General features: G+C 47.3%; 1 protein-coding gene across 4 annotated transcripts in view; it reads left to right on the forward strand.

Moving 5' to 3' along the window:
- The window catches only part of MED15 (mediator complex subunit 15), a 107,009-nt gene that overhangs the window by 23,919 nt on the left and 56,509 nt on the right, over positions 1 to 26,581 (forward strand). For all 4 annotated transcript variants that reach the window (XM_040349294.1, XM_040349277.1, XM_040349300.1 and 1 more), the window contains exons 5-6: positions 1,928 to 2,140; positions 17,373 to 17,674. In XM_040349294.1, the coding sequence (XP_040205228.1) occupies positions 1,928 to 2,140; positions 17,373 to 17,674 (515 nt within the window). The remainder of the gene's footprint in view (positions 1 to 1,927; positions 2,141 to 17,372; positions 17,675 to 26,581) is intronic.

Here is a 26,581-nt window from a genome sequence, read left to right on the forward strand (position 1 = left end):
ACTAGTTTCCCCACAGGTTTGTTCCACATGTGTTTTGACAGCAGACAGTGGGTGGAACCCTAGCCAATAGACAATTCTAGAATTGACCTGCTGCCTGCTCTCAATCACAAAGATAGCAGGCCATAATAATGGGGAGGTGGTGTCTCAGCTTCCCAGTCAGGCTCTGTTCACTGTTGTCATCACTGATTGCTTGGAGCCTGTTCGGTTGTGAAGCTGGCAGAATCCTTAACAGCACTCTGCCTGTATGCCAAGTTTAAAGTGATTGCAAAGTCTTTTTTTTTTTTCTATTAAAATAACTATGTTTTGCTTGCCTGCTCTGTGTAGTGGTTTTGCACATGGCAGCCCAGAGCCTCCTTTTCTCATGTCCCTGGCTGGAGCTCCTGGCCTCTCCCTCCTGTTGCGTGCCCCAACAGAAGGTAGCTTGTGTGTATTCAGACACAGCGCTGTGGTTTTGGCCCCAACCCCTCACTCTCCTGATTGGCTAACTGAGTTTGACAGCAGCGGGAGCCAATGACGCTGCTGCTGTGTCTCAGCCAATCAGGAGGGAGAGTCCCAGATGGCCGAGGCACTCGTGGACATCGCTGGCTCGAGATGGAGCTCAGGTAAGTATTAGGGGGGGTTGCTGCACACAGAAGGTTTATCTTGAAGTGGTGTTCAGCCTGGGGGAAAAAAATCAGCAGCTACAAATACTGTAGCTGCCGGCTTTTAAAATATAGACAAAGAAGCAGATCAGCGGAAGTCCCCTTTTTGCTTTATTGCACAGAATTCATTAAAGGAACACTAAAGTCTATTTTTTTGGTAAAATAACAAACATTTTATACTTGCCTCCACTGTGCAGCTCGTTTTGCACAGGGTGTCCCCGAACCCTGTCTTCTCGGGTCCCTCGGCGGCTGTCTCGGCTCCTCCTCGCAAGAGCTTTCTATCTTCATGCGAGCTCCCTCGCATGGTGGAAAGCTCTTGCGAGCGCCCTCCCGTGATACAGCGGCGGCCACAGCCGCCAACTGTATCACTCGGCCCCAGCGCGCCGCGTCATTGGATGTGATTGACAGCAGCGCCAGCCAATGGCTAGCCAATCAACGGCCAGGCTGGGAACCAAACAGGATCACAGACGCGTGCAGGACTTTCGAGGGGCGAGGTAAGTAAAACGGGGGGGGGGCCTTTGCTGTCGGATGTTTACCTTTACAACCCCTTTAAGTTAAACCTGCCTCTACAACCACTTTGTTGGCCTCAATTACATCTAGTTTCCTTGCCTATGAACGGTAGGCCTGCTACTGCTCTGAAAAGTGATTCACGCTCAGATTGCTTTTCAGAGGTGTTCGATGGGCGGTGAGGAGCCAGTATGACTTGCAAGGGGTCAAAGCGCTGCCCCATTAAATTGAATAGGCTGCATTCTGCAGACAGTTGTCTGCTAAATGCAACAGGAGGTAGAATTCCTACCACAAAGCATCACTGCTGCTGTATACACTTCCGGCCCCTGGTTGTGCGACTTAAGGGGGAGAGGTGTGTGTGTGTGTGTGTTTAGAGGGGGGAGGCTGTAAAATCGCAGCTCAGTCGCACATTTTTACTGCAGCGAACTGTAACTGAATCTGGCACATGTCATTAACGCTACTTGGCATGCGCCAGATAAAAAAAAATAAAAAATCCCTGCCACCATTTTTAAATGGCTCCTGAAAAGTGTCGTAAGGACTTTATTAAATTTCCTTTTATTGTAGTTTTAGAAAATAAGCTTCACCAACATCCTTGCTACCTGACTAAAGAGAGACATTTTTTCTCTTTTCCCTTTTTTTTTTTTTTTTAATGAACCCAGTACTTTGTAATACACTGAACCAAAGAAGGTGGAATTAGACAAAACCTTTTCATTGTCCGATTTGTGTTGGTTAACATTCCCGAATCTTGACTTTTTATCTTCTTTTTTTTCTTTCCACAGACCCAATGAATGCCTTACAGACTTTGACTGGTGCAGCTCCTGTTGGTGCACAGGGATTACCCATGGGTGCCCGCCCTCCCGGGGCACAAATGGCAGGCATTGGTGGAATGGCACAAATGGCACAACAAATGGCCCTTCCTGGTCAGCCACAGCAAGGTGCATCGGGTATGCCACCACATGGATTAACAGGGGTATCGGCTGGAAACCAACCTAGTAAGTAATGTTTTCTTTTAGTTTTAGATAGAAGAGGAAAGGTTAGACCCTTTGTCAAATTTGTATTGTTTGTGTTCCCGCTGGGGAGATTCACCCACTCTTTCTATAATGGGACGTAACTTAATTTCATTTCACGTTCCTCATTTCTTCTTGAGTCTCCAGAACAGGAAGAGAAAAAATCTTCCAAGTGGGACACTAGCAGCAAAGCATAAATTAAAAGGGTTTTTAATTTACGAATTGAAGGGTTTTGCCTTTGTATACCCTTTAAAACATTGCTGTTTACACTTTATCTGAACGTGTTGCCTGCTTTTTGTGTCAGTGTTTTGAAACCATAATGTCATATGGACAGCCAGGCAACCAACATTTTAAAAAGCAGGTTGGCAATTATTGCCCCAGTTTATCTGAGACTATGTGAGTGTAGATTTGTGTTGCTATGCCTTTTTATGTTTGGCCTATTAATAGCAGAATAAATTTAACGTGCCTTATTGATGCCTCCCCAGCGGCCCTTTACATGGATATTAACACCAGGACTTCCTTATTATGTGACTGTCTCTCTCAGCAGTCTCATGATCTGGAGCCAGTCTTATTTTATTATTATTATTATTATTATTATTATTATTATTATTATTATTATAAGGAGCTGCTGGTGAAATCTCGGTCATTGTGCTGTGAGAGCATTTTCACGACAATGAAACATATATGTGGTAGCTTGACATTAAAGACCACGCACTGTACAGCTGCGTATGTTATCAGAGTGGAAACGGGTAAAAATAAACCATGGGTGATTTCCTTTTATTTTGTTGAGAACTTTATAAACTGCTGTTTCTTTATCGTACATCACGGGACACAGAGCGGCATATTCATTACTATATGGGTTATATGGAGTACCTTCAGGTGTTGACACTGGCAATCTCAAACAGGAAATGCCCCTCCCTATATAACCCCCTCCCATAGGAGGAGTACCTCAGTTTTCTTTATCGTTACATCACGGGACACAGAGCGGCATTCATTACTATATGGGTTATATGGAGTACCTTCAGGTGTAGACACTGGCAATCTTCAAACAGGAAATGCCCCTCCCTATATAACCCCCTCCCATAGGAGGAGTACCTCAGTTTTTACGCCAGTGTCTTAGGTGTTAGTCATGGTTTAGCTTGCCTCCGCATCCTTGGGATTAGGTGAGCTACCGGTTCTGTCCAAAAAAGCCTGCGCGCTAAAGTGGTCAGTAACCGGACCCCAAACCCTTGGGGTATAGCCCATAATGCTTTCTTTTTAAGAGAGCTGGACCCTGGGCCCAGAACTTAGAAACCTTTGGGGCGCCTAATGTTTTCTGTTTGCCAGGGTGCTGTATGGGCCCAGGACAGTGGATCCTTCATGGAAGAAGAAGGTTCCCAGGGCCTGAAGGTCTAGACATCCCCACGGAGATGGGGGAAGATTGGACCTCTTGCTTGGCAAAGTCCTGCGGCATGGAGCAGGTAAGTAAGGGGAAAAAACCTGCGGGGCTTGGCTCTTAGCAAGTTTTTTCTGGGAGGTCACAGGGGACATGCCTAAAGGTTATGCATTGCATCTGGCAAACCAGTCACATATCATGAAGATAGGATGGCTCTATATGTTATAGTTCCCCATAAAAAGTGACCTCCCTGGTAGTGTTGTAAAAGCTGTGAGTGGGGCCTTTTATGTACAAGTGTATGTGTGTGTCAGAGAGCTATGCTTACCTGCAAGCCTCCAGGCGATGCTCTATCCAGTCCTCTCCCTCATGCCTGCAAGGCAGGCAAAACGCTGACCTCCTCGTGTGTTCACAGGCCTGCGGCTGCAGGAACAGAGAGGCCCTTCCTCCCAACCCCCCCCCCCCCCCCCGCGGGCGCCCGCGCGGTGCGCGTGCACGTGTTATAGACGCATTTGGCGCCGTTTTAGCTGGGGGGGAAGGGCGGGTCAGTGGTTTAAAGGAAGGGGCGGCCCTTCCTTAGATGCCACAGCTCATTCATTTCTCTGGCTTAAGGGAGGAAGGACTGGAGGGAAGCACGGGGCGCTGAGGACACACAGTGGCCAGAAAGAATACTACAGTCTTCAGAAGATTGTGGTTTAGCCTAGGAATAGGCTGGTTTTCTTTTCCATCTCATAGTCTTTTCTTTGGCAATACTACTCAGGGGGATAGAATGTTTTTTCTTGCCTAGATTGAAAAAAAAAAAGAAGAAAAATTTTTCTTTGAAAAAAAAAAAAAAAAAAAAGTGTCATCTAGTGTAGAGGAAACATTTTTTATTCCCCAAACAGGTGTTTGGGCATTTAACTATTATAAGTCCCAGGTACCAATAAGTAGCAGGTGTACCTCGGTATTGTACCATGGCATCAAGATCAGAGGGTACAAAAGGTGGGGATTCCCCCGCAGAGTCTGAGGTCTCGGATAGAGCTATGCCGCTGCTTTCCCCACAGGGAGCCGTTGGGCCATCGGGGTCTGGGGCTAGAGCTGACGCGAGTCAACCCAACCCTAAGGTGGTCACGGAGGAGGTGTTACTCGCCTCTTTAAATGAGATGCGGAGAAGCATGGGAGAAATGATAGCCGCAGCCATGCGGGGTAGTAAGCGGAATAGATCTCCGTCACCCATGCGCGGACCCTCGGAAGAGGAGGTCCTTTCCTCTGGGGAATTGGACGACCTCTTGGACAGAGACCAAGTAGGTTCAGGGATCGAAGATCCGGATACAGAGGAGTCTGGGGCAGTCTCCCTGAGGGAGAGCTGGTGGATTCAGGGCTTGACGGACTTGGTCCATAAGGCATTCAACCTGCCTGTACCAGATCTCCAGGTATCGACGGTTTCAGCTTTGGGCTCACTGAGGGCGCCTCAAAGCAGGGCTGTGTTTCCGATCCATCCTCTCTTAGAGGGAGTCTTGTTCCAAGAGTGGAACAAACCAGACAAGGTTTTCTTTCCACCTAAGAAATTTTCTGTCTTATATCCTATGGAAGAAAAGTTTTCCAAGAAATGGGCTTCTCCTGCAGTAGACGCAGCCATCTCATGTGTTAACAAATCGTTAACATGTCCTGTAGAAAACGTACAGGTTTTCAAAGATCCAGTTGATAGACGCTTGGAAGCCCTTCTTAAGAACTCCTTCACTTCTGCAGGGGCAGTAGTACAGCCAGCCGTGGCTGCGATTGGAGTCGCTCAAGCTTTATATAGTTTGCAAGGCGGCAACCTGGTCTTCTGTCCACACGTTTACAAAATTCTACAAGTTGGACGTAAGAAGGAATACTGATACTGCCTTCGGGCAGGCAGTGCTGCAGGCTGCAGTTTGAGACCCTCGGATTCCGGGGGCTCCTCTTTTTTTGAGTTAAATTTAAAATTTAAGATTATTTTTCTCAAATAAGTTGGATTTATTATGATTTGAGTATATCTCTAAATTAAATCCTTTTGTCTTGGAGATGTTCTCCCTCCCCTCATTGTAAGCATTGCTTTGGGACATCCCATATAGTAATGAATGCCGCTCTGTGTCCCGTGATGTAACGATAAAGAAAAAGAGATTTTTAATACAGCTTACCTGTAAAATCTTTTTCTTGGAGTACATCACGGGACACAGAGCTCCCACCCCTCTTTTGAGGACCATTTTGGGAGGCATACTGCTTGCTACAAAACTGAGGTACTCCTCCTATGGGAGGGGGTTATATAGGGAGGGGCATTTCCTGTTTGAAGATTGCCAGTGTCTACACCTGAAGGTACTCCATATAACCCATATAGTAATGAATGCCGCTCTGTGTCCCGTGATGTACTCCAAGAAAAAGATTTTACAGGTAAGCTGTATTAAAAATCTCTTTTTTACGCCAGTGTCTTAGGTGTTAGTCATGGTTTAGCTTGCCTCCGCATCCTTGGGATTAGGTGAGCTACCGGTTCTGTCCAAAAAAGCCTCAGCGCTAAAGTGGTCAGTAACCGGACCCCAAACCCTTGGGGTATAGCCCATAATGCTTTTCTTTTTAGAGAGCTGGACCCTGGGCCCAGAACTTAGAAAACCTTTGGGTGCCTAATGTTTCTGTTGCCAGAGTGCTATATGGGCCCAGGACAGTGGATCCTTCATAGGAACCCAGGGCCTGAAGGTCTAGACATCCCCACGGAGATGGGGGAAGATTGGGCCTCTTGCTTGGCAAAGTCCTGCGGCATGGAGCAGGTAAGTGAGGGGAAAACTTGCGGAACTTGGTTCTTAGCAGGTTTTTTCTGGGGGGTCACAGGGGACATGCCTAAAGTTATGCACTGCATCTGGCAAACTAGTCACATATCATAAAGATAGGATGGCTCTATATGTATTATTCCCCATAAGATGTGACCTCCCTTGTAGTGTTGGAAAAGCATTGAGTGGGGCCTGTGTGATATAAAAGTATATGTGTGTGTCAGAGAGCTGTGCTTACCTGCAAGCCTCCAGGCGATGCTCCATTCAGTCTTCCTCCTCAGAGCCTGCAAAGCAGGCAAAACGCTGACCTCCTCGTGGTTCCAGGCTGCAGGCTGCAGTTTGCTGGAGCAGAGAGGTCCCTTCCTCCCAAACCCCCCCCCCCCTGTCGGGAGGGGCATTTCCTGTTTGAGATTGCTGGGGGGGGAAGGGCGGGTCAGTGGCTTAAGGAAGGGGCGGCCCTTCCTTGTTTGTTCCATACAGCTCATTCAATACTTTGGAACTGGGGAGGAAAGACCAGAGCGGCAGCACGGGGCGCCGAGGACACACAGTGGCCAGAAAGGATATTGCAGTCTTCAGAAGACTGTTTTTCAAGCCTAGAAATAGGCTGTTTCTTTTCCATCTCATAGTTTTTCTTTGCAATACTACTCAGGGGGACAGAATGTTTTTTCTTTCCTGGATTTGAAACAAAAACGAAAAAAAAAAAAAAAAAAAAAGAAAAGTCATCTAGGGGAGAGGAAGCATTTTTTATCCCCCAAACAGGTGTTTGGGCAATTAACTTTTATAGTTCCAAATACCAATAGGTAGCAGGTGTACCTCGGTATTGTACCATGGCATCCGGGTCAGAGGGTACAAGAGGTGGGGATTCCCCCAGAGAGTCTGAGGTCTCGGACAAAGTTATGCCGCTGCTTTCCCCACAGGGAGCCTTGGGGCCATCGGGATCTGGGGCTGGAGCTGGCGCGGGTCAGTCCAACCCTAAGATGGTCACGGACGAGGTATTACTCACCTCTTTAAGAGAGATGGAGAAAAGAATGGGAAAAATGATAGCCACAGCTATGCGGGGCAGTAAACGGATTAGATCTCCGTCGCCCGAGCGCGGACCCTCAGAAGAGGAGGTCCTTTCCTCATGGGAATTGGACGACCTCTTGGACAAGGACCAAGTAGGTTCAGGGATCGAAGATCCGGATACAGAGGAGTCTGGAGCAGTCTCCCAAGGGGAGAGCTGGTGGATTCAAGCCTTAACGGACTTGGTCCATAGGGCATTCAACTTGCCAGTACCAGATCTCCAGGTATCTACGGTTTCAGCTTTGGGCTCACTGAGGGCGCCTCAAAGCAATGCAGTATTTCCGATCCACCCTCTACTAGAGGGAGTTTTGTTCCAAGATTGGAACAAGCCAGATAAAATCTTCTTACCACCTAAAAGATTCTCTGCCCTATATCCTATGGAAGATAAATTTTCCAAGAAATGGGCTACTCCTGCAGTGGACGCAGCCATCTCATGTATTAACAAATCATTAACATGCCCTGTAGAAAACATACAGGTATTCAAGGATCCAGTTGATAAACGCTTGGAAGCACTACTTAAGAACTCCTTCACTACTGCAGGGGCAGTAGTACAGCCAGCTGTGGCTGCGATTGGGGTTGCTCAAGCATTATCGGATCAAGTTAAGCAGATGCTTAAACTTATTCCTGCCCAGCAGGCAGAAGAATTTTCGGATGTCCCTAGGGCCATATGTTTTACAGTAGACGCAATTAAGGATTCTATCCAGCAAGCGTCACGTTTATCGTTAACCCTTATCCATATGAGAAGACTCTTATGGTTAAAAAGCTGGGAGGCCGAGCCCCCATGCAAGAAGCTCCTGGTAGGGTTCCCCTTCCATGGAGGACGACTCTTCGGAGAAGACCTAGATAAATACATTCAAACCATTTCAAATGGCAAAAGTACTCTCTTGCCAACTAAGAGGAAGTTTCAGGGGCCTGCGTTTAAACGACAGTACTCCCCTGGGCAGGGGCCCTCTAATGCCAAACAGTATCGACGGCCTCCTGCGAAAGCAAACTTCGGCTTCAACAGCAAATCACAAGGACAGGCTGCTAGAGGCAGAAAGCAGTGGGTTCGCAAACCAGCAAAACCAGCCCCCAAGCCGACCTTATGAAGGGGCGCCCCCACCCACGAAGGTGGGGGGAAGGCTGCGACTCTTTTCAGAGGTTTGGGAAGCCAGCATTCCCGACGAGTGGGTACGGTCTTCCGTGGCCACGGGCTACAAATTAGATTTCCTAAGGTTTCCTCCTCTTCATTTCCAGGAGTCGAGGATTCCAAACGATCCGGAGAAAGGAGCCGCATTAATGTCGGCATTAAATCATCTACTTTCCCAGGAAGTAATAGTAGAGGTACCAGTCCTGGAACAGGGGCTAGGTTTCTACTCCAACCTATTCATCATCCCGAAGTCCAATGGAGATGTCAGGCCAATTTTGGACCTAAAGATGGTAAATACATACCTAAAGATCCGCTCATTTCGGATGGAATCCGTGCGGTCAGCAGCTACCACACTCCAAAAGGACGACTTCATGGCGTCCATAGACATAAAGGATGCCTACCTTCATCTTCCAATTTATCAGCCACATCAAAAATATCTACGCTTCATGGTGGCTTCGCGTCACTTCCAATTCGTGGCGCTTCCCTTCGGGTTGGCTACGGCCCCCCGGGTGTTCACGAAGGTCCTAGCTCCAATCCTAGCCAAACTAAGGATCCAAGGGGTCACGATCCTAGCATACCTGGACGACCTCCTAGTCATAGATCACTCGTCTCCCGGCTTGGAGCGAGCAGTGGCCCTCACGGTCCAATACCTCGAGAAGTTCGGCTGGGTCCTAAATCGAGAAAAGTCAGCTTTCCTGCCCACAAGGCAGTTGGAATATCTCGGCATGAGATTAGACACAGAACAACAAAGAGTGTTTCTACCTCTGAGGAAGGTCAAAGCCATCAAGGAATTAATCCTACTGGTTCTAAGCAAGAAGGAACCGACTATTCGCCTATGTATGAGGTTACTAGGCAAGATGGTGGCCACATTCGAGGCGGTACCATACGCCCAGAGCCACACTCGCATCCTGCAGGCAGCCATCCTGTCAGCATGGAGCAGAAGGCCACAGGCCTTGGATATCCCGTTGCCGCTCTCATCAAGAGTCCGACAAAGTCTGTGTTGGTGGTTAGACCCTCAGAATCTACTGAAGGGGAAGTCTTTCAGCCCAGTGGCTTGGAAGATAGTGACCACAGACGCCAGCCTGACGGGCTGGGGAGCAATTTTGGATGGTTGCACTCGCCAAGGTACTTGGGCAACGCCAGAGAAGCAGTTGCCCATCAACATCTTGGAGCTCAGAGCTGCTCGACTAGCCCTCAGGGCTTGGACGTCAAAATTGCAGGGGTTCCCGGTGAGAATTCAATCGGACAATGCCACGGCCGTGGCATACATAAATCACCAAGGGGGAACCAGGAGTCAAGCCGCTCAGAGAGAGGTGAGCTTGATTCTCCTATGGGCAGAGGCTCATGTGCCCTGCATATCGGCAATATTCATTCCAGGAGTGGACAACTTTCAGGCGGACTTCTTAAGCCGCCAGACTCTTTTGCCGGGGGAATGGTCTCTGCATCCACAAATCTTTCAAGCACTCTGCCAAAGATGGGGAGTGCCGGACGTGGATATCATGGCATCGAGACTCAACAAGAAGCTAGACAGGTTCATGTCCCGCTCAAGGGATCCGATGGCCTGCAGAACCGATGCGTTGGTTTGCCCTTGGCATCAGTTCAAACTTCTTTATGCGTTTCCCCCGCTCCAGTTACTACCCCGCCTGCTGCGCAGGATCCGGGTGGAGCACATACCAGTCATCCTGGTAGCTCCAGCATGGCCCAGAAGGGCATGGTACTCACTAATCTTAAGGATGGTAGTGGGAGACCCGTGGACTCTTCCTCTACGGCCAGACCTGCTATCGCAAGGTCCGATCCTCCACCCTGCCTTACGGCATCTAAATTTGACGGCCTGGAAGCTGAATCCCTGATTCTCAGGGGTAGAGGTCTGTCTCAGAAAGTAATCTCTACCCTAATCAGAGCCAGGAAACCGGTCTCTAGGGTGATTTATTACAGGGTCTGGAAGGCCTATGTAGGCTGGTGTGAGTCCAAGCGATGGCTTTCTCGCAAATTTACCATCGATAGAGTATTAAGTTTTCTCCAGCTAGGAGTGGATAAAGGATTGGCATTAAGCACAATCAAAGGACAGATTTCTGCTCTGTCAGTGTGGTTTCAGCGGCCGCTGGCCACCCACTCGCTGGTTAAGACCTTCCTTCAAGGGGTCTTGCGTATTAAACCTCCAGTTAAATCCCCGCTTTGCCCGTGGGATTTAAACCTTGTTCTGTCAAGTTTACAGAAACAACCGTTTGAGCCGTTGGCTGAAATTCCTTTGGTTTTACTGACAAGAAAGTTAGTATTTTTGGTCGCCATAGTTTCCGCAAGAAGAGTATCGGAACTGGCGGCCTTATCCTGTAAGGAACCATATCTTATTTTTCATAAGGACAGGGTCGTTCTCCGCCCTCATCCTTCCTTCCTACCGAAGGTTGTATCCAGTTTTCATTTGAACCAGGATTTGGTATTACCATCCTTCTTCCCTAAACCTACTTCCAGAAAGGAAGGGTTGCTGCATACCTTGGATATCGTCAGGGCCATGAAGGCCTATCTTAAAGCTACAAAGAAGATCCGGAAAACAGATGTGCTGTTCATATTACCGGATGGGCCCAAGAAGGGGCAGGCAGCTGCAAAGTCCACCATTTCTAGGTGGATTAAGCAATTAATCACTCAGGCCTACGGCTTGAAAGGGTTGCCTCCTCCAGTATCATTAAAGGCTCATTCTACTAGGGCCATGGGCGCCTCCTGGGCAGCACACCACCAGATCTCTATGGCTCAAGTTTGCAAGGCGGCAACCTGGTCTTCTGTCCACACGTTTACAAAATTCTACCAGTTGGACGTAAGAAGGAGGTCTGATACAGCCTTTGGGCAGGCAGTGCTGCAGGCTGCAGTTTGAGACCCTCGGATTCCGGGGGCTCCTCTTTTTTGAGTTAAATTTAAAATTTAAGATTATTTTTCTCAACTAAGTTGGATTTATTATGATTTGAGTATTTCTCTAAATTAAATCCTTTTGTCTTGGAGATGTTCTCCCTCCCCTCATTGTGAGCATTGCTTTGGGACATCCCATATAGTAATGAATATGCCGCTCTGTGTCCCGTGATGTACGATAAAGAAAAAGGGATTTTTAATACAGCTTACCTGTAAAATCCTTTTCTTGGAGTACATCACGGGACACAGAGCTCCCACCCCTCTTTTTGGGGACCATTTTGGGAGGCATACTGCTTGCTACAAAACTGAGGTACTCCTCCTATGGGAGGGGGTTATATAGGGAGGGGCATTTCCTGTTTGAGATTGCCAGTGTCAACACCTGAAGGTACTCCATATAACCCATATAGTAATGAATATGCCGCTCTGTGTCCCGTGATGTACTCCAAGAAAAGGATTTTACAGGTAAGCTGTATTAAAAATCCCTTTTTTTGTTATCCCTATTTGAATAAAATTCTTATATTTTAAAGAATTACAGCCAAAGCTTGTGTGGTTGTTCTTCTCCCACAAATCACAGGCAAGCAGTTCATTCTGCATTCCTTTCTGCACTCCTGTGACCCGTTTTTGGTCAACAGCAGGCTGAAGCCCACTTTGGGCTGTCATCACAGAGCCGGTCTAGACTACAGAAAGCTTGCAACCATATGGTTGGCAACCACCCAGGGGCCTGGTTCGTCGCTTGGCCCCATCCTCTCGGCGAGCTGCTAAGAGCCTGAGCCAGCTGCTCCCACCCCCTTCACAGCCCAATGCTCCAGTGAGCCCGTGGGGGGGTGGTTTTGCGGAGCAGATAGCCAGTTACTGACAGTCACCAGCTCTCTGCTCATGGTGCCCCAAGAACCGAGCGATCAGCGGTGTTCTCAGTCTTAGAGCCGACAGGGGACAGATACAGCATCCACCTAGGTAGGTATGATTTAAGAAAAACAACCCATACTTCTTTTTAATCGTACAGAATACGACACAGGTGTAGTAGTCATAGACCATGGGTTATATGCAGGCCAGCTTTAGGTGATTGAACACTGGCAAAAAAAAAAAAATCTAGGGCTGCCTCTTGGGGCACGCTCTTTAGACTCCAGGGTTTTTTTTTTTGTTTGTTTTTTTGCTAGTGTCTTTAGGTGATGGACCTTTCCTTCTCTGAAGAGGGTTTTTTTTTTTTTTTTTTATACATTCCTCTTTTTCTTCAGACACTTATCAAGATCTGACTGCTAAATTGCCCTGGGATATCAAGCAGTTTCCACAATGTCTACTATGGGGACCATACCCAGATCCCATTGTGTGTGTGTCAGGCCTGTAATGTTGGCTCGGGCACTGGATCCTGGCATAGGTGCTCACCTTAGGGTGTTTTATGCAACAAGTAAAGTTAGCCACAGGGTGCGAACGCAGTTCAGGGCTGTGATCCAGCTCTATGGATTTTAGACCCTAAAGACCCTTTCTCCTGTCATCTTCCAGGATGGCTTCTGAGACAGGGCTCCTCCCTCCGGGACAGGAAACACTTTCACCCAAATTTGTTTAAAGGCGGTCCTCCAGGCCTTCCCCTTCAGGACCGAATAAAACAAGTTCTGCTAATTGTCTACAGGGAACACAGAATACCACTCGGGATGATGGCTGTTCCCTTGTCCCATAGCAGTGTCCTATTTTGACACTGCTCCCCACCTCTAAATTCATGCTCCCTCTCAGGTGTGCAATATGTGGCCTGTCTGACAAATGCAAATTTCTTCCACTTTGTGAATTCTTTGGAAAATGTTCGACCTTCCTAAAACATTTTGGTTTCCAATAACCAAAAACGCTGCACCTCTCTCCCCCCTGACTCTGCTCCTGAATCAGAGGTGGTACCTCCAAACCTCTTTGAGGAGGAAATCATTGGAGAAACCTATACTGTAGCAGAAGTTGCAAAGAACATTGCATTTTATGAGCCACAAGTAATAACTTCTGGGTAATTGCTTTCCATTGTTGACACATGGATTGATGTGTTGCAGACTAAGCTTTGCCCAGCAGCACCTGATTCCCCTCAGATAAAACAGGCCCATATGGGCACTGACAGGCTGGTAAAGTCAAGAGGACGTTTTTCTATCCATGCACAAATTTGTACATTATTTGAGCATTGGCCCAATTTTAGTCCTTAATAACACCATACAGTTGGAGTTATTACCTCTTTGTAAACATTCTACGAATAGGCATTTTGAAGCCCTCTTAAATACCTCATTTGCACTTGCAGGTCCAGCCATGCAGCTAGCAATATCGATCTTTTGTCTATTTGCCAGGGTACTGCCAATTGGGCAAAGCAAATGGTTAGAGAAAATAAGCCTATTCGAGGACCTTGTTCTTTTACAACTGATACATTGAGCATTGCTTTGTGAGGATGCTTTAGACTAGACTCTAATTTGCCAAATCTGTAGAATGTGTGATATCTATATGCCTAATACTTCCTTTTTGTTGCAAGCTATCAACGTCTGTGTCTAAGCCTGCCCAGAACCATCCTCATGAGGAGCCTCTCCCAATCTTTGAAGTGAGAGAACTTCTATTGGCATTTGAGCAAGTCTGATTCCGAAATGTTTTGGATCTTTTGGGTCCAATCTGTCATTTCGTTTCCAATAGTTTTTTATTAAAAAAATAGGGTGTACAGAAATAAAAAAGCCAATCTGTCATTTCAAAGGGGTACAAAATACTTCCTACCCTACAATCTGCCAGCATCAGATCTATCTGCTGCGTAAGCCATCATCGCACATGGAACCCTGGTTTGAAGATAGATGTCCCAGAGAATAATCTTTTGTTCATATCCTGGCTTTTCTACAATCTGTTCCTGCCCAATGTATGGCATTTTGTACTCGTAACCACTTCCTGCCCTTAGGATGTACCCATACATCCTTGGATGGGAAGGGTGATATTTTGGTCATCGCTACAGCTGCCGAAATGACCGAGATTTTTTTGGAGCCGGCGATGCCCTTCAAAGTAAAAGTAATCCTAATGGCTGTAGAACCACTGGATTATCCCCTACTGCTGCCCTTACTGGTCTCTCCCATCTGATCAAGGAGCCTGGTAAAGATGTGACTGGCGGCATCTGGTTCCTGGGACATGGCATCAGGAACTGGAAGCAGCAGATGGGAAAGTCCCCATACCAATGCCATAACGGTACTGTATGTAGCTGATGATCCATAGTTTATTCAGTGGGGACAGTAAAGGCATTTATTAGTTAAGAAAATAGTTTGTTTTATGCTAGCTTGGCCCAATTTTTGTTTAAATTCAAATAAACATGGAGTTAAGTTTAGAAGGGAAATGTTTCTGCCTTTATCTATTCTTTTCTAGGAAACCCCTTAACCACAATCAAGGCATTTCTTCATGGAGTTGCCCATGTAAATCTCCCGCAGTTCAACAGTTTGCATCACCTTGGGATTTGAACCTGGCTTTCTTGGTACTATAGACACCCACCTTGGAGCCAATTGGAGAGATCCTTTGTGAGACCTAACATGTAAGGTGGCCAGTACATCGGTTAGGTGTGTTTCGGAGCTAGCAGCCATTTCTTGTAAGAAACATTTCCTGATATTGCACAGGGGCAAGGTGGTTTTGAGACCAAGACCTTCCTTTTTACCTAAGGTGGTCTCTTCCTTCCAATTATCCTGCTCAAAACTAAGGAAATCTTACACTGCCTAAATGTTGTCAGTCTACCTGGCAGCCATTGCTTCTGTTCACCGGACCAGAGTATTTTTTTTGTTTTTTTCTTCGGGCTCTTAAGAGACTTCCTGCTTATGCCACCAGGTGGATCGGGCAACCTCCTCTATTTCTTTTTTTATTTCCAGGGCCTATGCTTTTACAAAAAGGGTTCATCTGGTGTCTCTTGGGTTTTCAAGCATCTAAAGCTCAAATTTGCAAGGTTGCCACCTGGTCACCTGTTCATTCGTTTTCTAGTTTCTACCAGGTCGATGTTCAGACCTCGGCTAATGCGAGCTTCTGCTGTAGTGTGCTTCAAGTTGTCATCTGAGTGTTTTAGGTTTTTATTTTTTTTTATTTTTTTGTGGGCTGCTTGTTGCCCACTCCTCGGTTTATTGCTTTGGTACGTCCCATGGTCCATAAATACAAGTCCTGTACAATTTAAGAAGAGGAATTTTGACTTGCCTGTATGTTGTTTTTTTTTTTTTTTCTTGGAATACAGTACAGGAAACAGGACCTTTTCTCTCATACTGTGGTCATTCCTTTTTGCTTGCTAAAATAACTCTCACGACGTGGTTGGGGTTATGTAAGCGTATCATTGGCAAAGTTTTTCTGTGTCCAGGCACCTGAAGATAACCTGCCTATAACCCATGGTGTTTGAATTTCAAGTCCTGTGTCCTGCATTGTAATCCAAGATATGAAATTTACAATAAGTCAAAAATTTTTCCTTTTTACAAAAAACTTTTATTGTGGGGTGCTTTCATGCTAGTGTTTAAAAGCACATGCTTAATTGTGTTTATTGCAAAGCTTTGGACTAGCTGTGTACTTTTATTGACTGACTGCTTCTGTAAACTACCTGATGGCACTAACTTTACAGTAGAGGATTCATTATTCTGATTTATTCATCTGTATTTCACAGCACATCATTAAAGTATAACTAAAAGCCATTTTTTTATTTAATTTTTATAGAAGAGCGATTAGAAACCCTGTCAGTGGTTTGTTGCTTTCTGACTACCTGAGATACACAATAATAACCGTCAGCTTCAAGGGCTAAATATTAAAAAAAATCCATAATTCCCTTACTAAAAAGATAAAATAAAAGTAGATTTGTTTTTTATTTTTTACTTCTCAACTTACTATATGTATTGGAAAAAAATACTATACATTCCCTTTAATGGAAAATGCAATACTACAATGTGTGTGTGGGTAAATATAACATTTTGCCTAAAAATATTGTATGAAACAGCAGCTGGAGCTTTATAGTTCTGGTAAATAGCTATATATATATTTTTTTTTTAAATGGGCTATGGCAGGGCTCGACAAATCCCGGGCGCCATGGCGACTAGAAATAGGGTCCTGGCGACTTGGCTTGGAAGGGGGGGCAACAAAAAAAAAATTTTTTTTTTTTTTTTTTGTGAGCTGGCACCATTTGGTGGTGAGCCGTTGGTATTACAAGTTATCACCACCAGATGTGTAAGCTGGAGCCATCTGGTGGTGGCCGTTGGTATTACAAGTTAAACAGCAATTCTAATGTAATTTTTCACTATTTTCACTGCCATCTTCTTCCCTCTAATTAGAACCCCCAAACATTATATATATTTTTTATATATTTTTTTTATCCTAACACCCTAGAGAATAAAATGGCGATCGTTGCAATACTTTGTCACGCCGAGTAAATTGATACCCAACATGTCACGCTTCAAAATTACGTCCGCTCGTGGAATGGCGACAAACTTTTACCCTTTAAAATCTCCATAGGCGACATTTAAAAAATTCTACAGGTTGCATGTTTTGAGTTACAGAGGAGGTCTAGGGCTAGAATTTATTGCTCTCGCTCTACCAATCGCGGCGATACCTCACATGTGTGGTTTGAACACCGTTTACATATTCGGGCGCTGCTCACGTATGTGTTCGCTTCTGCGCGCAAGCTCGTCGGGACGGGGCGCGTTTTCTGGCTCGTAACTTTTTTTAGCTGGCTCCTAGATTCCAAGCAAATTTGTCAACCCCTGGGCTATGGTTTACTTAAATAGGTTTTTCATTTTTAGCCTGTGCTATTAAGTGTGTCTGTGCACATTTGGTTTCAAGCCAATAATCGTTTATTTTATATACCATTCTTTGTTGGAAATTGTATGATGCATAACTTGTGTATTCCGATGGATCTCTCACAAACACCAGGGCTAATATGCCAGTACAGGCAATAATGTGTTACTAAGGTATAGTACATTTTGCAGAGCTAAGCTTTTTTTCATCCTTTTTGGAGTAGTTTAACGTCTTGCGTTTTCTTGCTATATCGCCTAGCCCAAATGCAGCTTCAGCAAATGGCCCAGCAACAGCAGCAGCAGTTTCAGCAGCAACAAGCAGCCTTACAACAGCACCATCAGCAGCAGCAGCAACAGCAACAGCAGCAGCAGCAATTCCAAGTCTCTCAGCAAAATGTTATGCAGCCGCAGCAGCAGCAACAGTTTCAAATGGCAGCGGTAGCTGCAGCTCAGCAGCAGCAGCAGCAACAGGCACAACAGCAGCAGCAGGCACAGCAGCTCCAGGCTGCAGTCCAGCAGCAACACATACTGAAGCTACAGATGCAACAGAGTCAGCAGCAGGTAATACTTGGCTATAACTTTATCTGTGATTGAGCTACAATTAACCATTTAAGCCCTGGAAGGTTTCACTCCCTTCATGACGGGCCATTTTTTGCGATGAGGCACTGCTTTGCTTTAAATTTGCGTGGTCCTGCGATGCTGTACCCAAACAAAATGTATGTATATCCCCCCCCCCAAATGAAGCTTTCTTTTGGTGGTATTTGATCACCTCTGCGGTTTTTATTTCTTGCACCATCAACAAAAAAAGGCTGAAACTTTGAAGAAAAATCTTTTTTTGCTTTCTGCTAATAAAACGCATCCAATAATTTTAAAAATTAAATTTCTTCATCAATTTAGGCCAATATGTATTCTTCTACATATTTATGGTTAAAGAAAAAAATCCCTATATACATATATTGAATGGTTTGCGCAAACAAAGGTTATAGTGTCTACAAACTATGGGATATATATTTTTTTTTTCACTAGTAATGGCGGCGATCAGCGACTGACATTGCGGCGGACAAATTGGTCACTAAGTGACACTTTTTGGGGAATGGTGACACTAATGCTGTGATCAGTGCTAAATAAATGCACTGCCCCTGTATAAATGACACTGACAGGGAAGGGGTTAACTTTGGGGGCGATCAAATGATCTAGGGAGTGATCTAGGAAGAGGGGTATATGTGTTCCTGATGAGCAGGAACTCAAGATCTCTCTATTCCTCTCTGACAGAACTGCAGTCTGCCTCGTTTACATAGGCAGACCACTGTTCTGCCTCTCTAGCGAAAGATCGAGTGAACGTGCCGCAGTAAATGTTCGGTGGGCGATCTGGAAGCAATTTAAGGTTAAAGGGACACTAAAGGAATTTTTTTTTTTAGCTAAATAGCTTCCTTTACCTTGCTGCAGTCCTGGTTTCATGTCCTCATTGTTCGTTTTTGCTTTGATGTTGCTGTAAATCCTCTCTGTTTTGGACACTTCCTGGTTGCCTGTTTCCTGATAACCACAGTACTGGGAGATTTCTCACGGTGGTCACTAATCAAGGAGCTGTGTGTAAAACGAAACTGGATTGGTGCTGAGGAGTTTTAGACAAAGTATCACTGCTCTCTATTGGCTGACTGCCCTCTAGTGGCTCTCTGTACATCAGAGAACCAGCAAACAACAGCAAAAACGAAACTACACTGCAGGCACATTATATGATTGTTTTTTTATCAATTTTTAATCATTTTTAAAAGGAATCAGTTAACTATTATGTCTCTATGCCCTGTAAACAGTCATTTCAGCTAAAAAAAAATTTTCCTTTAGTGACCCTTTAAGTTCTTGTTTTGGGGGGGGGGGGGGAAATAAATGCACATATTTTTGCAGACACAAAAATGTGTATTTGAATTTTTTTCATGCAGGGACCTGCAAAGCATTGCGGCTGTGATCAGTGGCTCACAGGCGCAATGTCAGGCTCCTGTGGACAAACCCTACAGCTTTCACACCGTACTGTGATGCAAGACGGGACTTGTAGTTCTCTCGTTAACAGATTCCTGGGAATGACTAATGCGACTGTGCTGGCGGAGCCCTGCATAGCCATGCTGTTTTCAAAATGTGACAGCGGGTACGGGGAGAGGATCCCCTGCCTGTTTTCACGGGGAAGGTGGGGGCAGGATCAGGAAGGTGAGAAGATCAAATGCTGGAGCATGTTACACCCTAAATATGGATGCAATATGCTCCAAAAGGTGAACTTCACTGTTTTGAATGGACTTTGCATTTTCTTTCTTTGGGACTACGAGAAAAGGGAACCCTCATTTATTCTAATATATAAATATCTAATATTTATGTAGTGCTGAAGATTTACACAGAGCTTCACATATTCTACATTAACATTAGTCCTTACCCTCAAAGAGTCTAATGATTTAAAGCGGATGTGCCACTAAAACAATATATTAAAAGCTAGCAGCTACAAATACTGCAGCTGCTGACTTTTAATATAAGGACACTTACCTGTCCTGGAGTCCAGCGGTGATCGCAGCAGAGGATGAGCCGATCGCTCGTCACCCTGCTGCTCCCCCCTCCATCCACGGTGAGGGAACCAGGAAGTGAAGCGCTGCGGCTTCACTGCCCGGTTCCCTACGGCGCATGCGCGAGTCGCGCTGCGCCCGCCGATTGGCTCACACGCTGTGTGCTGGGAGCCGAGTGTTCCCAGCACACAACGGGCGACAGACGGGATGTGACGGAATGCCCGTCTTTCGCCCGTAGCGTGTGGCCGGAAGTGGGTGCAAATACCTGTCTTTAGACAGGTGTCTGCACCCCCCTCCCCCCTGAAAGGTGTCAAATGTGACACCGGAGGGGGGGAGGGTTCCGATCAGCGGGACTCCACTTTAGGGTGGAGGACCGCTTTAAGGATTAATGGGGGGTGAAAATTTGTTGAAAGTACCTGTTTAGGTAAGCCCTGTAAATTTTTGCGATTTAAATTGGGTATTTAATTGGTGTCGTATATAAAAACAAAAGATTTTCTTAAGCCTCGTACACACGATTGGATTTTCTGACAAGAATTGTGTGTTGACAAACTGTTTGCCGAAAATCGGATCTTTGTATGCTCCAATCGGCCAATTGTTGTCAGATTTTCTGCGGACAAATGTTGGATGGCAGGCGTTAAAATTTTCCGTGGACAACGGTCTGTCAGATTTTCCGATCTCATGTACAAAAGTCCAAAGTACAAACACGCATGCTCGGAAGCAATGCTCACCGAATGCAACATTAGCGCCACCCTTTGGGCACCTTCTGCTAAAAAGCTGAAAAACCACGTTCTACATCACTACTATCGTGCTTGTTGGCTGACAATTGTGTGCCATTTGTATGCAAGACAAGTTCCTGGCCAATGCCCTTCGGACAAAAGTCCACAGAAAATCCAATCGTGTACGAGGCTTAAGACTGCATCTATGTTCTAGGTCTGAGGGAAAAATTGTCACACACCTGTGGTGGGCATATTTACGTAACGTGGGTTGTTGGTTATAAGAATCATGCTGGACTTAATGGGTAAATTAACCTTTACAGAAAAATCTGTAGGGTGAATTTACACAGGACCCCCCGCAGTCCCGCTGACCTGCATAGTGGCGATCGCCCGTTCTGAGCCCCGATATAACCAGCTCATGGCTCCAGGGCTTGGAAATCCCCAGAGCTTAATCTCCTAAACGTACCCTGCCAGGAGGTACATTTTTTGGGAGCATTCTAATTGGTTGATGCCATCACATGGGTGGCGCGGACCAATCGGAACCCGCGTAGACCGTTCTTTCAGCGGGGAAGAAGAGAGAAAGCTGAGAGGATTTCTAAGCCCCAGAGCTGTGAGGCGGCAGAACCCCCCAAACAGATGTTTTCTGAAAGTAGAGGCACTGAAGAACCAAATGATGGCTGTTGCAATTTTCTCTTCCGTTTAAATGGACGGACACAGCAGCATTAACCTTAGGGTTATATATCCTTCTTTTCAGGAGAGACTAGGCAGAAAAAACAGCACTTCAAGTGTTAAAACACTTTCCTCAGTACAGCACCTCACAGGGGGCGGGTCCCCCGGGTACATCCCACTCTGACTTATGCAGATCCAGTTTTTTTTCTACCTAGCGTTAGAAGACCTGGCCTTTCTGAAGTTCATGTGCTCTGGAGTTTTTTTGCAATTTTTTTTTTTTCCCCCCCGCTTTTTTCTTAGACTTCTTCTTTTTTTTTTTTTTTTTTTTTCTGCATTTTTGGATCCTGGGACCTACAATCAACTGCCGACTGGGTGACAGCCTCGATCCTTGTAGTCCCCCCATGTTCGGCCATCGAGTGTGTGCCGGCCTTTAGCTAGGCTGTCCACGACATGCCTCGTTGCTCCAGGGGCGGCCGGTGAACTACATGTTCCAAGGCACACATATGACCGGTGTCTATGGCCTTGTCACAGTGTGCCGGGCCGACAGCCATGCCGTATCTGCTGCGGGCGTTGGGTCTGTCTGGAATGCCTCCAGCCGGTGGTGGCAGGACGGGTAAGTAGTGTCCCCCTTGCCCTGGCAGGGTGGTGCGGCTGGTACGTTCCTGGGGAGGTCGAATGAGGGTCCGCCCTGCTTTCCTCTATCCCTTTCCTCTCCCTCCTTCCCCATTCTGGGTGGCGGCTGTAGGGGGGGGTCCGCATGGGGCTCTGTTACTACCGGTGCTGTGCTAGCGGTGAGGTGCCATTTTTTATTTTTTGTTTGTACTGGGGTTGCTGTGTGTGTGCTGGGCTATGTTCTGCTGTGTGTTACTGGTTTTAAACACGTGTATGGCCGCCATTTTACCGGAGCCACGGTTTCTATATACGGCGGCCATTTTCTTGTAGCCCGCATGCTTTTTTCTGCATTTCCGCGGCCATCTTGGGAAAGTCTCGGCCTCTAGTGCCTGAAATAACGGCGCAGAAGCCTGCAAATTGCTTCCTGAGGGACGGCACAGCACGGACAGCACTCTCAGTGCTTCAGCTACCATTACAGCCTGGTCGGGTGGTGAGTTCCCTGGGGGCCCCCTGCTCTGTTTTACGGCCGGGAGGGTGACCCGTGGGTCTCTGCCTTGCAGTACTAGGGCGGCATAATGGTGGGTCAGCATGGAGTCTGAACCAGAGGCTTCTACCCCAACCATGCCCGAGTTAACCCTTAGTGCCCCTACGGCCTCTGTAGAGGCGATGACGGCAGTCCTTGAGTCGTTTATTGCCAGCATTGAAGTGACAAGTAGCCAGAAGGGAGGTAAAAAGCGCCCCCTCCCGGCACACGCTTCTGGGGACGGCTCTGACACGGAACCAGGCCCTGCTACTGGCTCTGGTTCTGTCATGTCGGGATGATGCAGGCTTAGCCCACACGGACCGTGAGGATTACTCTGCTTCAGGGTCAGCGCTTGATAAGGCGTTTGTTGGAGCTCTTATAACTGTGGTGCGGGATACTCAAAAACTTGAGGATTTCGCAGAGGCATCGGATATGCTGGTCCCTTTTGGGTTCCGCAAGCCACCCCGCACCGCAAAAGTATTTCCTTGTGTTCCATATCTGGACAAGCTGTTGTACAAGGAATGGGATAAGCCGCAGAAAGTTTTTGCTGCTGCAAAATACTTTGCGGTCCGTTACCCCTTTGAGGACTTTTTAAAAAAGTGGGTTTCTCCTCCGTCAGTGGACCCTGCGGTGTCCAGACTGAACAAGGCCACCACGTTGGTCTGCGGTCTTCAAAAAAGGCCTTGATGGATTTACCCTTTAAGGGTGAATGGCTTTTTGGGGCGTCCCTGGATGACATCATAAAGGATGCCACAGGCGGTAAGAGCACGCTGCTCCCAAATCTGGGAAGGGTAAGGAGCCTCGCCGTAAGCAAGGGCCCTCCTTTACTGCCCCCAAGAGGTTTTTTTCATCCGCCAAATGCGGCAGGAAAAAGTTTTCAAGGTGCCGAGGCGCCCGCTGCAGGGCAGAAGCGCACCTGCTTCCGCATGAAGGTCTGCCCGCGTTATAGGGTGTGGGGCCGGCTCCTCGAATTCGCGGCTCGGTGGAGGTCTCTTCTTTCCGACCGTTGGGTTTGCAAAGTAGTTTCCTCGGGGTACAAGATAGTTTCTCTCTTGTCCACCAAACAGATTTTTTTCCTTCCAGCTTCCTCTGGATTGCCAGAAGGATCTGTCAGGGGCTGTCCAGGATCTACTGGTCAGGGGATTGATTGTGTCAGTTCCCCAAGAAGGAAGGGGTCTGTCCAATCCTGGACCTCAATTGTTTTGTCAAGGTGCAAAAGTTCAGAATGGAGTCGATTCGCTCGGTAGTGGCGGCACTCCATCAGGAGGATTTTATGGCATCTTTGGACACCATGGACGCATACCTGCAAATCCCCATATGCGCAAAGCACCAGAGGTTTCTGCGTTTTGCGATCGGAGAGGACCACTTTCAATTTGTGGCCCTCCCGTTCGGCCTGGCCTTGGCACCACGGGTCTTCACCAAGGTGCTCGCTCCGGTTCTGGCCCTGCTGAGGCAGCGCGGGATCGCTATCGTAGGATACCTGGACGACCTTCTCCTGAGAGCTTCCTCAAGCTCAGATTTAGAAGAGGATGTGTCTTATCTGCCAGACCCTCCGAGAATTCGGCTGGCTACTGAATGTCCAGAAGTCAGTATTGGTACCGTCTCAGCGGCTGGAATACCTGGGGTTTTAGTCCTGGATTCTTTGGAGGCAAGAAGTTTTTCTCCCAACGGAAAAACTTCAGACATTGCAATCTGCGGTGCAGCGGTTGGCGTCCCAGAAGTGGTCGTCGTTTCGCTTTTGCATGAGGGTTCTGGGTCTGATGGTGGCCTCTTTCGAAGCAGTTCCGTATGCCCAATTCCACACCCGAGTGTTACAGAAAGAGATTGTCGCGTTGGGACAAGCTCCCTTTGTCTCTGGATTACCAGATTCGGGTGAGTCGACTGGTCAAGTCGGTGGCTGACGTCTCCGGTACTTCGGAGCGGGAAGTCTTTTCTGCGGTGCCATTGGACAGTGGTCACGACGGATGCCAGCCTCTCTGGCTGGGGGGGTGTCTGGGGTGCCCAGGGACGCTGGACTCGGGAGGAGTCCCGCCTGCCAATCAATGTACTGGAGCGCCGAGCGATCAAATTGTGTCTCTCTCCAAGTGGTCCCTGGGTCTGCAGGACCGACCAGTCAGGATCCAGTCCGACAACGCCACGGCTGTGGCATACGTCAATCATCAGGGAGGCACACGGAGCTCTGCTGCAGCGACGGAAGTCGCGCACATCCTCCGGTGGGCCGAAAGGTACGTCCCGGCTCTGTCGGCCGTATACATTCCAGGGGTGCTAAACTGGCAAGCCGACTACCTAATTCGCCAAACACTAGACAAAGGAGAATGGTCACTACACCCAGAGGTGTTTCAGAGTCTGTGCCGAAAATGGGGCACTCCAGACGTGGACCTCCTGGCGTCCCATCTCAATCGGAAGGTGCCAGGCTTCGTGGCCAGGTCAAAGGGACCCGTGGGCAGACGCGTCGGTGGCGCCATGGGGTCGCTATCGCCTAATCTACGCCTTCCCTCCTCTGAGGCTTCTTCCTCGCCTGCTGCGCAGAGTGGAAGCCGAAGGGATACCAACAATCCTGATCGCCCCGGATTGGCCGCTCTGTAACTGGTGCGTCTGGTGGCAGACGTCCCTTGGCGTCTACCCCTGAGAGAAGATCTTCTGTCGCAGGGTCCGATCTTTCACCCTGCTTTACAGTCGCTGGCTTTAACGGCATGGCTATTGAGAGCCAGGTGTTAAAGGACCGAGGCCTGTCGGGCTCAGTGATCTCTACCATGCTACGAGCACGGAAGTCTACTTCACAAAAGATTTACCATCGTACGTGGAAGGCCTACATCTCTGTGTGAAAAGATGAAATGGCACCTCCGTACATACGTGATTTCCCAGATTCTGCTGTTTCTACAGCGTGGAGTGGATCAGGCTCTCGCCTTAAGTACCGTTAAGAGTCAGATATCGGCTCTAGCTGTTTACTTTCAGCGACCCTTGGCGGCGCACTCCCTGGTGCGTACGTTTGTGCAGGGGGTTCGGCATGTGTCCCCTCCTGTGCGTCCTTCACTGCCTCCATGGGACTTGAATTTAGTCCTCTCAGTGCTTCAAGAGGCCCCGTTTGAGGTCATTCGGACAATCCCCTTGTTGATCCCCTTGAAGGTGGTTTTCCTGGTGGCAATTACCTCGGTCAGACGGGTATCTGAACTGGCGGCCTTGTCCTGCAAGGCTCCCTATTTGGTCATCCATAAGGATAAGGTGGTGCTGCGGCCGCAGCAGTCATTCCTTCCAAAGGTTGTTTCGGCTTTTCGCATTAATGAGGACATTGTTTTACCATCTTTATGTCCTCGGCCGAAAAACCAGAAGGAGGCCACTTTACATTCCTTGGACGTGGTTCGGGCCCTACGGGTGTACTTGTCTGCTACGGCTCAGTTTCGGAAGTCTGATTCACTGTTGGTGTCGGTGACTGGTCCGAAGAAAGGTCTGGCGGTCTCGTCGGCCACCATTTCTAGGTGGATCAGACAGGTCGTGCTTCAGGCCTATGCCCTAAAGTGGCGGGCACCTCCCTTTCAGGTTACGGCGCATTCGACCAGGGTGATTGGTGCCTCTTGGACTTTCCGCCATCAAGCGTCTGTTTTACAAGGTGGATGTGAGTGCATCTTCGAATGCCTTCCTTTGGCCGCAAGGTTTTCCAGGCGGCAGTTTAAGGTTGGAGTTTCTCCGTTGAGGAACTCCGGTTTTGTTTGGGGTGAAGCTTGGTTTGCTGTGTTTTTCCCACCCCTCGAAAAAAATTTTACACTGCTTGGGGACGTCCCTAAGGTCAATGCTGCTGTGTCTGTCCATGAACGGAAGAGAAAATAGGATTTTTGTACTCGCCATAAAATCAATTTCTCCGAGTTCATGGACGGACACAGCACCCACCCCTCCGTTTTGTTTGTACTGCTTGTTACGAACTGGAGCTGCATGAGTCAGAGCGTGTGATGTACCTGGGGGACCCGCCCCCTGGGAGGTGCTGTACTGAGGAAAGTGTTTTTAACACTTGAAGTGCTGTTTTTTTCTGCCTAGTCTCTCCTGAAAGGAAGGATATATAACCCTAAGGTCAATGCTGCTGTGTCCGTCCATGAACTCAGAAATGGATTTTACGGTGAGTACAAAAATCCTATTTTTTATGTTGCGCTGTATTTGCACAGCCATTTTTTATACATTTTTATTGACTTTTGAAAATTAAAAAAAAAAAACGGTCATTTGGGCATACCCTGGCTAAAGGCATCATTCAAGTAAATGCAGCAACAAAAAGAAAACAATACAGCTTCTATGAGCATCAAAACAAGAACATGCTCTGATCCAGCTAGTAAAAATAAGACGAAGGGAAAAAAAATAACCCAGAGCTAACCATGTACAAAGATGACTTTTGTGTATATTTATCAGATAAGTCTGACAATGC

The sequence above is a fragment of the Rana temporaria genome, chromosome 1, assembly GCF_905171775.1.
Source record: "Rana temporaria chromosome 1, aRanTem1.1, whole genome shotgun sequence".
Lineage (NCBI taxonomy): Eukaryota > Metazoa > Chordata > Amphibia > Anura > Ranidae > Rana > Rana temporaria.